The following is a 12,842-nucleotide window of genomic DNA, read 5'->3' on the forward strand; positions in this document are numbered from 1 at the left end:
CAACGATAAATAATTAGATACAAATAACGATTTTGTGTAAAGGTCGATTAGCTTTATTTCTAAATATATATTATTGTTTTTTTTAAATATTATTTAGTGATATTGTACGCTGAAAACATCTCATTTATTATAAATATTTATTATTATTATATATTATTATTAATTAATAAATAATAGTATGTATAATTGTAATTAACTTTAAAGATAATTTACAAACTTACCGTAGGACAGTGTGAATAAATGGTTTGTAAATACGTATCGAAAAAGAATAGAAACACGAAAAATATTTTTTATTTATTTCAGAGACGAAAAACTGAAAAGAGCATTCTGAAAAATCGGAAAAAGAAAGCTTAGGATATTGATGAATGTGTGTTCAAAAAAGCAGCTGACTGATTTCCAAAATTATTGAATAATACTAATTTTTTTTTTATTTTATTTTAAACGAAATGTATATGAGAAAAATTGATGTAAAGTAATTATAAAGTTCTTAATTAAACGCAGTTTATAATAGATTCATATAATATATTATTTAAAAAAACCACCTAGTGTATTCGGGTATTCCGGTAACCGTATACCTCTTGGTATAGTATTATTGTATTTAAACCACAATGTACGGCCTAAAGCCACTAGACCATATCAGAGATATGAAGATAACACTGCATATAGAATAAATTACATTTTTATTATCCTTGTGTATCCTACATAATCCTCGCGCACTTCTTGGATACACCGTTGCCCGTTGGCATTTTTTAGATTCTGAGCGAAGCGATAAATATAGCCATGTATAGAACGTACGTTATACTCGTATATTGATTTTCCAATGATGTGGTTTTTGTGCGATACTGTGGTATAGTTGTATAGGTAAATACACGGTAAGTAGTTGATAATATTTTGATTTTACATTTTTATGGTGGTTTTATGTAGCTAATTGGATCTAGTTTGTAGTTGAAAAGGTCAAAATTAAAAATACTTGGTATTTTTCAAAATAATAGGAGAAAAAAAAAACCTAAGGCATTTATGTTTAAGTACCTATAACCAATTCCTACATTAAATAATCAGAAATTCAAACACTTCGATAGTTGATCCGATTGCAACCTCCGTGGTGATTGGTGGGATTTTCTACATTTTTTATTTTTACGCGTGTTTAAGAATACGCATTTTTTAGAATCGCTTATATTAAAAATAGACTAAAGGATGGCTGATATTTCGGTTTGTGGTGGCGATTGTAAGTTACAATCCAGATCCCGCCAGTGTAAGTACCTTTACTGTTATAACAGCTATTACAATATATATATATATATATATATATATATATTACTGAGTTCATAAAATATATCTCTAATTGTGTTCAAGTGTTTAGAAATATTTCTTTTACTTTATAATAACAAAGTTTTTAAGTCGAATTATTATCAGTTTGTTATGTGTATAAAAAAAAACATTTAAATTGTGTTTTAGATAAACTTAATATTTTAATGGGAAATTGTATTCAAATATTATTTGTTTGAAGTAAGATAAGTTCAAAAATATTTCATGGTAATAATCAGATTATTAGTTCATTACTCATTGACATAATTAATTAATTTATAATAATATGATGAATATATTTAATATTTATATTAAAGTGCCTTCCTATTATAATTATTTCATTTCTATATCACATCATTTAGGTGGGCACTTTTAAAAGGACACTACGCTTTCAAGTAATTATCAGATTACTTTTGAGTGTTATTAAGCTAATAACGTTTCCAATAAAATATCGTTTATTTTCATTTCACATTTTATTCCAATAAGACGTATTATAGTATTATAATTTTTTAATAAAAGATGATTGTTTCAAAACATCATCTTCGACTTTTAGTAAATATTATTTTAAATTACATTTTCAAAATTTTAATTTTAATTTTAATCATGTTTGTAATCGTAGGTCGGAGTATTAGTCATTTATTGCTGTATTGAATCCACTGTTGGATCAATTCGTGGTGTGTTGCAATGAGATCCAATCGGTAATTTAATTTAAAATAATATCATCTATATCAGCGGTTCTTAAACTTCTGTAAAATACGAACCCCTGATGAATGGTTTTAAAATATCGTTGACCCACTCCTTACCAACTTTCTTTTGAATAGGTACCGTTTTTTACGAAATATCTTACGTTATATGTGCAGGCCGGAACCCGCCGACATGAGTGTCTTGAACCTCTAGGAGCTATGTAATATAGTTTAAGAACCGCTGGTCAGTCTTATCATTGATATCATTTTCTACTATACTTTAAGTTTTGAAACCATTAAACTATAAGTAGTCTCTTAAAGTTTAGTATTGCTGTTTGAGTAATTAAAATACTATTTATCTGAATAGCTATTTGTAATATGATATAGTTATTATCTCAAACGTATGTTTATACTATTTAATTTTTTAATACATACATTAAACCAGATTAGAATTTTAGTATATTACAAGCATAGTGAAGCATCAATACAAAAATAGAAAATTTTAGAAAATATAATATATAATATAAATGAAGAGGGTATAGAATTTTAATTTTCATGCACAGGTATCAATGTAAAACCTGCTACAGTGACACAAAAAATGTATTACAAGTATTTACATAAATACCACTGAAATTAGGTGTATCAGAAAAAGGATGACCACATATTAGTATAATGAACAAGAACAAGGCTGTGAATTTAATGCACTTTTAAACTATTAAATATGCACTATAAAAAATAACAAAATAATATGCTCTTATTTTTCAAAAATATGCAAAAAATCTATTAATATTTAACTTTTATTCTTATTTTTTTTCATTAATTTTAGTTTAAATATTATTAATATTACAAATTGGTATACTTGCATTAGTATATGACTTTTTGGGCTTGACTAGTCTTGATCTTCGTTGTATATAAAATCTATAAAAATATATGCTTAGAATAAAATATGTTTCTACTTGAAATTATATATTTTATACCTTTAAAGTAGTTATTGCATTGTACAATCAACGATTTTTGTCATCTATTATGTACTTGTTGAAATCAGTAAATTAATTTAATCTCGACTTCAAAAGTACAATAGTCAATATACTCGTTAAATACCCAATTAAAAATAGAATATTACGAAAAAAAAAAGCATTTGTATAAAAAAAAATCGTTAAAACATGCATTTATATGCCCTAACTTATGAAATATGCAAAAACATGCAAAAAAAGATTTAATATTTGAACTATAAATAAGTCAAAACAAATTTTCGACGAATCCATTTTATTATAAGTACGACGTAGCAAAAAAATAAAACATGCAAATTCATTTAATTCACAGCCTTGTAATGAATATAAATATATGATACCTACGCCAAAAGTATTATTATGATGGATAACATGTATTTATATTAACTCTATAACTAATTAATAAAAATTGAATAATTTTATATTTTGATTTTAGAAGCTTTCGTAATGTTTTTCATTTTTAATGCCACTGATTTTTATTTTATATACTCCGATGAAGTATCAAATGGCAAATACAATCAGTTTAATTTATATCATGAAATAAAATACTTTTTTCCATTTATCTTTGATAATAAAAAATTGTTAATGCACATTTGCATTTAAAGAACCAGGAGAATGAGTAAGTATCAATTATAAATATAATTATAGAGACCAAAAATATAACCTTGAGATAAATAATTTAGAAATTATTGATATTTGTGTAGTCATTTAGGTAACACACTATCTACATTATCAAGTACCTAGGTACTTACTCGATTAGTTAATAATTTTTAAGGAGAAAAAAATATTCTTGTTGTTTTGCAAGAATTATTATCAATTATAAATATGACATACAGCGACATACTTGTGCATTAGATAGTACCTAAATCGTATATCTATAGGTACCTACCTAAATTATACAGAATGTAACATAAAAAACTTACAGAATATTTAATAACTATTATTTTTATTTAATTTAATTTATATATATATATGTATAATAGATATATTGTATTATGATTGTCAACTATATATTATGTATAAAAAATGTAATTTTTATGAACAAAAGTTAATAAACATTGTTAGTACTTAGTTAATTGCATCAAACAGCTACTCATGTTACACCACATGTATAATAAATATATATTTTATTATATTCATATGTTAAATATAGGTATATAGCCACTTATTTACAACTTGAAACAAAATTACAATAATGGGTTATTGTATTTTTTTTTTATAAATCAAACGCTGCTTATCCACTAAATTGAGTTTAGATATTCATTTAATAATTAGCTAATTTAAATTTTAAAGTGTAACAAGTTTATATGCAACTATCATTTAAAACGGAAATTTAACACTTACGCACGACTTTGCCCAAGGTCGACTACATAGATGGAAGAATTTTCATTATTTAATATAATAATTTATGGAAATTATTATATTATGTTTAAACATAAATACAAAATACCTACTATTCAGTAATACAATTATAGCTTAATATATATAAATAATAAAACTGGTTTATGAACAAAAAACACTGTTGCCGTTTTCGTAAAATTATTATTTACACTGAACATTCCAACTGCAAGTGCTAAGTGTTAATAATTATTAAAAATACTCAAGTAAATAAAAAAAAAATGTAATCACCATTAATGATAAACCTAAGCGCATAATTTATACAGTTATTATATTATGATGTATAACGACAGTGTACCACCGTGTTATTTGCAGAGCAAACGAGGAAACATTTTAGTGGTCCCTCGTTGACTAAATCCAAAACTAGACTACCGATGCTTCAACGTCATCTGATATTACGTCTGATACCACTCGGGTCGATACAACAATGTCCGATACAACTATCTCGCCAACTGATGAAACAGTTACACCGAAAAGCCACCGTCGTTGAACAATTATTTGGACTAGAAAAACGTCTGGAACGACAGAAGAACCACCGTCGACGATAACGGAAGCAGGAAAGACAGATGCACTATATTATTAACTATAACTGCTGCTAAACATCTATAATGATAATATACAAATTTGTAGACGAATAAACATTACTACAAATTTGTATAAAATAAACGAAATTGAGTTCGCTCAAGAATAAAATAAAAAGAATAATACGAGCACTTATTATATTATATTATATGTACCTTGTGCGTTTATGCTGCGCGTACAGTTCATAACGTTTTATCCTATTTTTGCAATACTTTATTTTTATTTTTATTTTATCCAAAAATGATTTAATTACTATTGCAAGATCAATTGAGTCAAAGTACAATCGAGTCCAAAAAAATTCTGTACAAAATATTCAACTAAAAATATTTTGGTTAAAATGTAATACACCGTATTATATTATGTTGACATTTTTTCCCCGGTTGCCTTATTCTGCCTTTTAAGTCAGAATTTCTGAAAAAAAACTACAGACATTTTTTTTAAACGTAATATTATAACAAAAGTATTGAACACTATTAGACAGTATAATTATAAAATTAACAATACTATTAATTTAATTATACTAATATACAAGTCACAGCTAGGTTACAGGTTATAGTATTTACTAAAGCAAAGGTTCCCAAACTATTTTCACCGTGACCTTAAGATTTAAATATGAATTTACATGGTTATACGCGACCCAGTCATAATAATAATTCAGGTAAGTCATATTTACTAGCTGCTGTTAAAGTTAAACATGTTACAAAATAAAATATTAAATATAATAATCAGTATTTTTGGTGTATAATTTTCCAATAATTAAAATAAATGAAAAAAGATATCAATTTATTAATTTTTCTGCGACTTATTTTCGGTTACGACCCCGAATATAGGAACCACTGCAATAGAAATTACTATAAAAAGTCAAATTATGTAAATTATATTTTTAATTTTCTTTTTATTGAATATGTTCATAAGTCATAACATTTTTGATTACCGGTCAAAAACCTTGGAACAATTAATATAAGGTTTCTCATAAATAATTATTTATAAAGCAGAGAAAGACATTTTATTTTTTTGAGCTTCATAAAGGATTGAAGCTAAACTTTGATGAAGTTGATTAGATATATAAACGTAAAATAACGACTTTAGTTATTTTGTTGTAATTCAAATAAATATTAATCGCATAGAATTAAACCTTGATTATACCGTTATTTTCTATACACAACACTATTTTCAAATTTCACTAATTTATACTTATTTCAAGTTAGGTATTTACTATATCATGAACATTTTTTCACGGTGCGCCGGCGTTATAAATTATAACTTCAATGCGATGGTTTGGGAAAAAATGAGCGAAACCTGCCGAATCTAAAAAAAATAATAAAAATATAATATAACATAAACGATAAAACATCTTCTGCAGTATAATAGATAAGTACTGATTCACCAGTTTTCTTCGCTGAAACCCGTTTTCCGTACATCACAATGGTTTGTATCAATAAATTAAAATGTCCGCACCCGTTAATTGGCTTAGTCAATAACGAGATATTTGATTTTTTTAAATTATAAATTTAAATTAAACACGACATACAAGTATATTATATTATAATAACATTCAATTATTTTGTATTCTTTTATATAATGTTACTAAATACATTTTATTACATGTCATTACTTCTTTGAGGCTACTCATAACGATAAAGGTATATATTTTGTCATAAAATTAACTTGATAATCCCTATACAACGTAAGCTAATATTTAAAACGTACTATAAACACAAATTCGTCTAGATTATAATTTTTCTGGAACAACCTAAAGACATGTATGGTAAGATAAGTAGAAGTCTTACACAATAAATTATATTATATACTATAAATATAATAATATATATCATAGACTCACAAGTCATAACAAAGCATAAAATGTGCGTTAAAAAAAAAAAACAATTTTACACTAAATTGTTTTTAAATAAAATTAAGTTAAAAACTAAAAATAAATAATAAACGTAAAATGTATGTAACAAAGGATAGTTAGTAATTATAATCTTATTATTTATTTGTACAACTAAAGGGTGCCACTCCAAATTGGGATGCATTAAAGTAATTGAAGTTCATAATAATATAGTCATAATTATCTGGTAAATAATAAATGTGATATAATTATCTAAGTGTGTTTTCTTAAGTTTCTTTGAACCGTATACATTTCAACAATTATCTAAATGCACAAACACACTCCATCACACAATTTATCGGTTTATCGTTTTATAAACGACTGCGATATAGAAAATATTTTATAAAGCATTTAATATTAATTAATTAATACATGAGTATTTGCAAATAGCACAGTACATAATTAAATTTTCATATTATTCAGTTATTCTATACACATTGTGCTATAACAAACAATTTTTATGGACGACGATTGTCAATCAACCATTTTAGTAAAATAATTTTTTAACAATACAAGAACTTTTTAAGTCAAAACAAAAATGAAAAATATTACGATATTATTCAAAACGTTCAAACGTTCCATAGCAATGGTTTAAAGACCTACAATAATAATACTAAAAACAACATGCACAGTTTTAATCGACCGTTATTATAATACTATTTATTATTACACATAAACATATATATTTGAATGGCACCCCCCCCCCCACCGACGAGTATTTTTCAGAGACACGATGAAATGTCTCACTATATAATAATGATTTTAGCAGATCGTCTATAATTTGCTTAGTGGTAATAACCATTATCTGGAATTTCTTCGTTGTCAATAATTGGTTTCCGGTCATCTTCGGTTTTCACTCGTTTTCTAGACTTATTTATAGCTCCCCAAGGTGTCTTTCCCGCTTCGGAAGATGAGAGCAATACTGAATAAGATGTCACGTCATTTTCTTTGCTGTGGTGCATTCCGTATAAGAAGTAAATCAATAGACCTATACAAGCGATAAATATGTTAGCAAATATTATTATAAAATATAAGATATTAGGTACATAAACCTACAAAATGGTATTTTTAGCTCACCTATAACCATCCATATAAAGAACCGTATCCAAGTAAGCAAATTAAGATTAGTCATCAACACGATGTTGCATACAATGCTAAGAGATGGTATTAAAGGCACATGGGGTACCATAAATGGCAGTTCTGTTGAATTTTGTTCATGGGCTTCAATTAGAAATTGGCCTGAAATAATAATATATAATATTATGCATATATTTTTTTATTATTATCAATAGACGAATAGACCTAAATATTTACCATTAATCAATATTTTTTAAATAATAGTAGAAATAGATTTTTTGATAATAAAATTAAAATGTATTTTTAAAAACTCATGGCTTACTTTTTAATTATTTACAAAATATAACATAATGCTTTTATTATTATTATTATTTTTTTTTTTTTGATGCATGAATAATTTTAAATTATTACTAACAAAATACATTATTTTAGATATTCAGTATAATATATACCTAACATATACAATATATATATATATATAAAAATGATATTATACATATTTTATAATTCTATATTATTTTATTATTTACTGCAAACTATGTTAATAATCTTATCTGTTTTATACGTACATAAAATCAAATCGCTGCCCAAGGTTGTTAAGACTATACCATCGATCCAACTCACGTGTTGAATATTGAACCAATATTGGATATAAACGCACAAGATGACAGTGGAACTTGTAAACCAACCAATACTTACACAAACTATGTAACCAGGTTCAAACTCTCCTAGAAAAGGTTCTAGGAACTTATAAGATGGTTTAAGGCGTCCTCCCATATCCATTTCAAAAGACTGAAAATTGTAAATCAGTTTTGATTTATAATCTTAAATACTTTATTATCCTTAATAATATTAATAACAATATATAATTTATACTTACGTCTGCCTGTGAAGTAGGAAGTTCTAAGAGACTACTAGAATCACGTACTAGTCCACGGTTGGTAGGACGGTATCTTAATATTATTACTGAAGCACTGACAATTGTATAGGCTAACAATGTACCAATTGACATAAATTCAACTAATTTTTCCAAATCGAAGAATAAAGCTATCAATGCGCACAAAAAGGCAGATATAGCTAAATTTATTATTGGTATCTGTAATATATATAAAAAATTACATTTTGATTTGTAAATATTATAAACATACTATACACATACACACGTATATTATATATGTTTGTTATTATTATTATTATTATTTAAAACAATAGACACAATAGAAAATATTTTTAAATATAAAATACTTAAGAAGCTGCCATCACTCATGTATGTGTTCCCTCCGTCTTACAAACGTAAGAAATATCAAACTTAATTTCAGCAGAATAAATTCTGTATTGTTAGTTTAAATAATCAATTGACCTATCGTCGAAAGAACACAATTATTAGTTATCGAACGACAGTATTTTTGCGATATTTTAATTTTTAAGCAAGAAATGAGCATTTTAAATGTGTAATATTTCATATACTCGTATCTCGCTTAAAAATTAAAATATAAAAAATAAACTTATGTTCAAGCACACACAGTGTTCTGATGTTTACGATTGATATTAATAGATTAATTCACTCTAATATTTAAACTAATAACACAAAATAAGTTTTTCTGAACTCAGATATGATAAGCTGTGCGTTTTAAAAAAGAGACAACCAATTGCATGAGTGACCAGAGCGGCTCTAGGCCCCAATAGTCTAGGGGCAGCCTAAAAACTAAATAACAAAAAAAACATATTATACTTCGACTATTATAGGCATTTACAAATGTGTAGTTTTAGGGTATGTATCTATTATCTATATCAGTGGTTTCTAACCTTTTTTTATTTTATAATCCCATTATATATCTTCAAAAATCTAACGAATTTTATCCCTTAGATAAAAGTTTAAAAGACCTTTTATTTTTTTGGTTTTAGCGATACAAAATAACTATATATTACACAACTAATGGACTTATTTCTTTTTTTTATCGTTTTAAAAACGAGTTACTGTGTAGGACATAAGTAGCAACATTTCAACGCATTATTTGGTTTATATATTTGGATTACATTATCCATTATCGAAAGCCGACAGATAACCGGACGTCGGGCGAATTAAATCGTTGTACCTATCAATATAAGATTACCTATTTACCTCCATCGATTGCCTCGTACTATTAATATTTCTTATTACGCTATTTACTTGAGTATGAGTCTGTCTTTTTGCTTTCCTATTTATTTAAGGACTTAGACCGAATCGAACGAATTAAAAATAAATTCGTAATTTATATAGCGTTTAAACTAAGTAAGACCCCATTTATTTCCCAAGGCTATATCCTTAATACTATTACCCCTATTAAATATCACCTACATATTATAGCAGGTTGCTTGCTGACTAATCTTTGTTAGGTCTCTTCTTTCCAACTATATCAATGCCCTTAAACTTCTTTCTGACATACATTTTAAAGTTCGCTTTACTCGGCCCGAAATTCTACTCTTTTCTCCATATCCTCTCACACCACTTCTAATGGACATAACTGTTCACTACACCGGATGCTTCGTGTCATTGACATAACTTTTTAATTATTAAGCTATAAGTAATCTTTTCCCTAGTTCGTTTAATCACACACATAATTTGTATTGTAATCCTATAATATCGTTATTCGTTATATGTTTCAATCAATTTAATTTATATTGTACCTAACTATTTTCAAGATCTCTATATTTTGCCACATTGGCGTTTAATTTAAATAGTATATAATAATAATATTACTTTAATGTATTGTTTGCTTTTAAACACGTTTTAAAGTTAACAAATATTGTGTTGTACATACTTGAGTTCTTTTGTTGACTTTGGCTAGAAATTTAAAAATCAATCCATCATCGGCCATCGCATAAATACATCTAGGTAATGAATAAAGTGATCCAAACAAAGTAGTAGTCATTCCACACAATGCCCCGACTGATACTAAATATTTAATCCAATTCAAGTCTAATCCAGCAAATGCCGCTGGAAATGCTGCATCGGGGACGATGGCCCAGTATGGGACTAAGTATGTTAATGCTCCGCTCACCAATACGTAGCCTATAATTAAAACGATAGAATCATTATTAACCACGAATAAGTGCTATAAGTTACTTTCTGTAGAAGTAAAATATTAAATAGGACCTAAACATTGAACAAAAAAGGATAATCCAAGATAATATTATGTTATTATTATTATTCGTATTGTTCTAACAGCAACAGCGTGTATCTATATAAATAAAAGTTATTTTGTGTGTCTACAATTTGGTACATATATAGGCAATATTGTACTCAAGAGGGACTCAAACAGGAATTTTTTTACTCACAAAAAAAAAAAACAAATATATTTTTAATTTGTTTGTGAATTCCAATGGCTGAAGAAAATAATTTTAGACCTGAATTTGAAATTTTATGAAAACCGCCCTACTAGCTAAGTTAACAATAGCCATGGCGCTATGCAGCTTACATTTAATAGAATTTGATAGGGTGTAAATCCACGCAAGCATTTAGTTTGTCACGCGGGCAACGCCGTGCAGAATCAGTTAGTATAATATACATGTATATATTGTATTGAAACTTGGAAACGGTCGTCCCTATTAGTCAATAAGTTTATCAAAAATGTACGTGTGTTTAGGTTTTCTTTTTAAATTGTTATTCCAATAGGGAACATCACTAGACCTACCTATTAATTGTTGAACAACACACGTCACGGTATAGACAATAACATTATAACGATTAACATAATATTAACAACATAATCGGATACTATCGAATGCGATACGCTAGTATTGCAGTATTTCATTATTTACAATATCTACATTGAATACAAATAATAGCAAACCTGTGCACACGACGCTCATCGCAATTATTGTTGCCACGGGAATCGAGTACGCCGGGTCCTTGGCTTCTTCGCCCGAGGTGGCGATGCTATCGAAACCGACGTACGCGTAGAAACAGGTGGCCGCGCCCGTGATAATGCCGGTCGTGCCGAACGGAATGAATCCGCCGTCATTGGACCAATTGTCGCTGTTTCCGTAATAATATCCAGCCACGACGATTACAGTCATTACGCCAAGGTTGACCAGCGTCAAAAAGCTATTCATGTACGACGAAGTTTTCACGCCGACCCCTGCGCCGAAAATACGGTCAGATAATATAGGTAATATATCTATATATGCATCTGCAGGTAATATCGATGCAATAATAACTGCAGTGATGCACAAGTCTAACCTAATTGGGACTCGAGACACAGTCGTCTGCAGCCAGTGCCGCAGATAATTACATTACCCACCCAATCCCCAATAGACGACATTATAGATTTGAGACGAAAAATTGTTTTTCGTTTGTGTATTATTTACTATAGGATTTGAATAATTTTCGTACGCAATTATTTCACAGTAACTAGTACATATACTTTGCAGTTATAATACTACATTTACGCAATTGTAATGTAAGCAATAAACGATTTTTTTTAACCAAATTCAATGTTTTTAAAATTAAATATTTTAACGTTACTCTGACATTGGCGTGTAAAACAATATTGCAATTACCGATACTATCTATAGATATTAATATATTATGAACATAATATATCGAAGAATTATTGGAGGTCATAAACTCATAACGCATACTGTACACGAATTTTACGAATAAGTGATCTACTTAACGTAAGACATCACTCATTATTTCAAAAGGCACCAACGTTTTTGAAAATATTTCTTTTATATAATTTTAAGTCGTTAAAAACAACATTTAAAAAAAATATATATATACTATGAATATGAGTAGTTAATTAAATGTATTTAAAGTTTTGATGAGCGGAACAGTACCAACATTTTGCGTGTGCCTCTGTTCTACTTCACGCATTCTCTCTTCTAAGATTAAGATAAAACTCAATTTTTATA

General features: G+C 27.4%; 2 protein-coding genes across 6 annotated transcripts in view; one reads left to right on the top strand and one right to left on the bottom strand.

The window, feature by feature from the left end:
* The first annotated feature begins 1,671 nt into the window (after positions 1–1,671).
* LOC113555767 lies at positions 1,672–5,223 on the top strand. 4 transcript variants are annotated; one of them, XR_003405415.1, is made up of 3 exons: positions 1,672–1,700; positions 1,925–2,003; positions 4,712–5,107. XR_003405415.1 is itself a non-coding variant. In XM_026960296.1 (3 exons), the coding sequence occupies exons 1-3, from the start codon at positions 1,825–1,827 to the stop codon at positions 4,942–4,944; spliced, it is 321 nt and encodes a 106-aa protein (XP_026816097.1). In that variant the 5' UTR covers positions 1,717–1,824; the 3' UTR covers positions 4,945–5,110. The 4 variants fall into 4 exon arrangements, 1 of the variants encoding a protein (XP_026816097.1); XR_003405414.1 differs by lacking the exon at positions 1,672–1,700 and adding an exon at positions 1,717–1,857 and having other exon boundaries at positions 4,712–5,106; XM_026960296.1 differs by lacking the exon at positions 1,672–1,700 and adding an exon at positions 1,717–1,857 and having other exon boundaries at positions 1,925–1,979; positions 4,712–5,110.
* Positions 5,224–6,537: 1,314 nt separating this feature from the next.
* Positions 6,538–12,842, bottom strand: part of LOC113555766 (cationic amino acid transporter 4) — a 40,780-nt gene continuing 34,475 nt past the window's right edge. The window contains exons 4-9 of one of the 2 annotated variants that reach the window (XM_026960294.1): positions 11,780–12,067; positions 10,748–10,998; positions 8,827–9,042; positions 8,516–8,738; positions 7,947–8,108; positions 6,538–7,857 (exon numbers count right to left, since the gene is read on the bottom strand). In XM_026960294.1, the coding sequence (XP_026816095.1) occupies positions 7,655–7,857; positions 7,947–8,108; positions 8,516–8,738; positions 8,827–9,042; positions 10,748–10,998; positions 11,780–12,067 (1,343 nt within the window). In that variant the 3' untranslated portion in view covers positions 6,538–7,654. The remainder of the gene's footprint in view (positions 7,858–7,946; positions 8,109–8,515; positions 8,739–8,826; positions 9,043–10,747; positions 10,999–11,779; positions 12,068–12,842) is intronic. The other variant, XM_026960293.1, reaches the window with a different exon arrangement.

Source organism: Rhopalosiphum maidis, chromosome 4 (assembly GCF_003676215.2).
Source record: "Rhopalosiphum maidis isolate BTI-1 chromosome 4, ASM367621v3, whole genome shotgun sequence".
Classification (NCBI taxonomy): domain Eukaryota; kingdom Metazoa; phylum Arthropoda; class Insecta; order Hemiptera; family Aphididae; genus Rhopalosiphum; species Rhopalosiphum maidis.

Coding starts and splice junctions, on each gene's coding strand:
- LOC113555767 (XM_026960296.1), top strand. CDS start 1,825: ATGATTGTTTCAAAACATCATCTTCGACTTTTA. Junction 1,858..1,924: donor AACATCATCTTCGACTTTTA/GTAAATATTATT, acceptor TTGTAATCGTAG/GTCGGAGTATTAGTCATTTA. Junction 1,980..4,711: donor CACTGTTGGATCAATTCGTG/GTGTGTTGCAAT, acceptor TGTTATTTGCAG/AGCAAACGAGGAAACATTTT.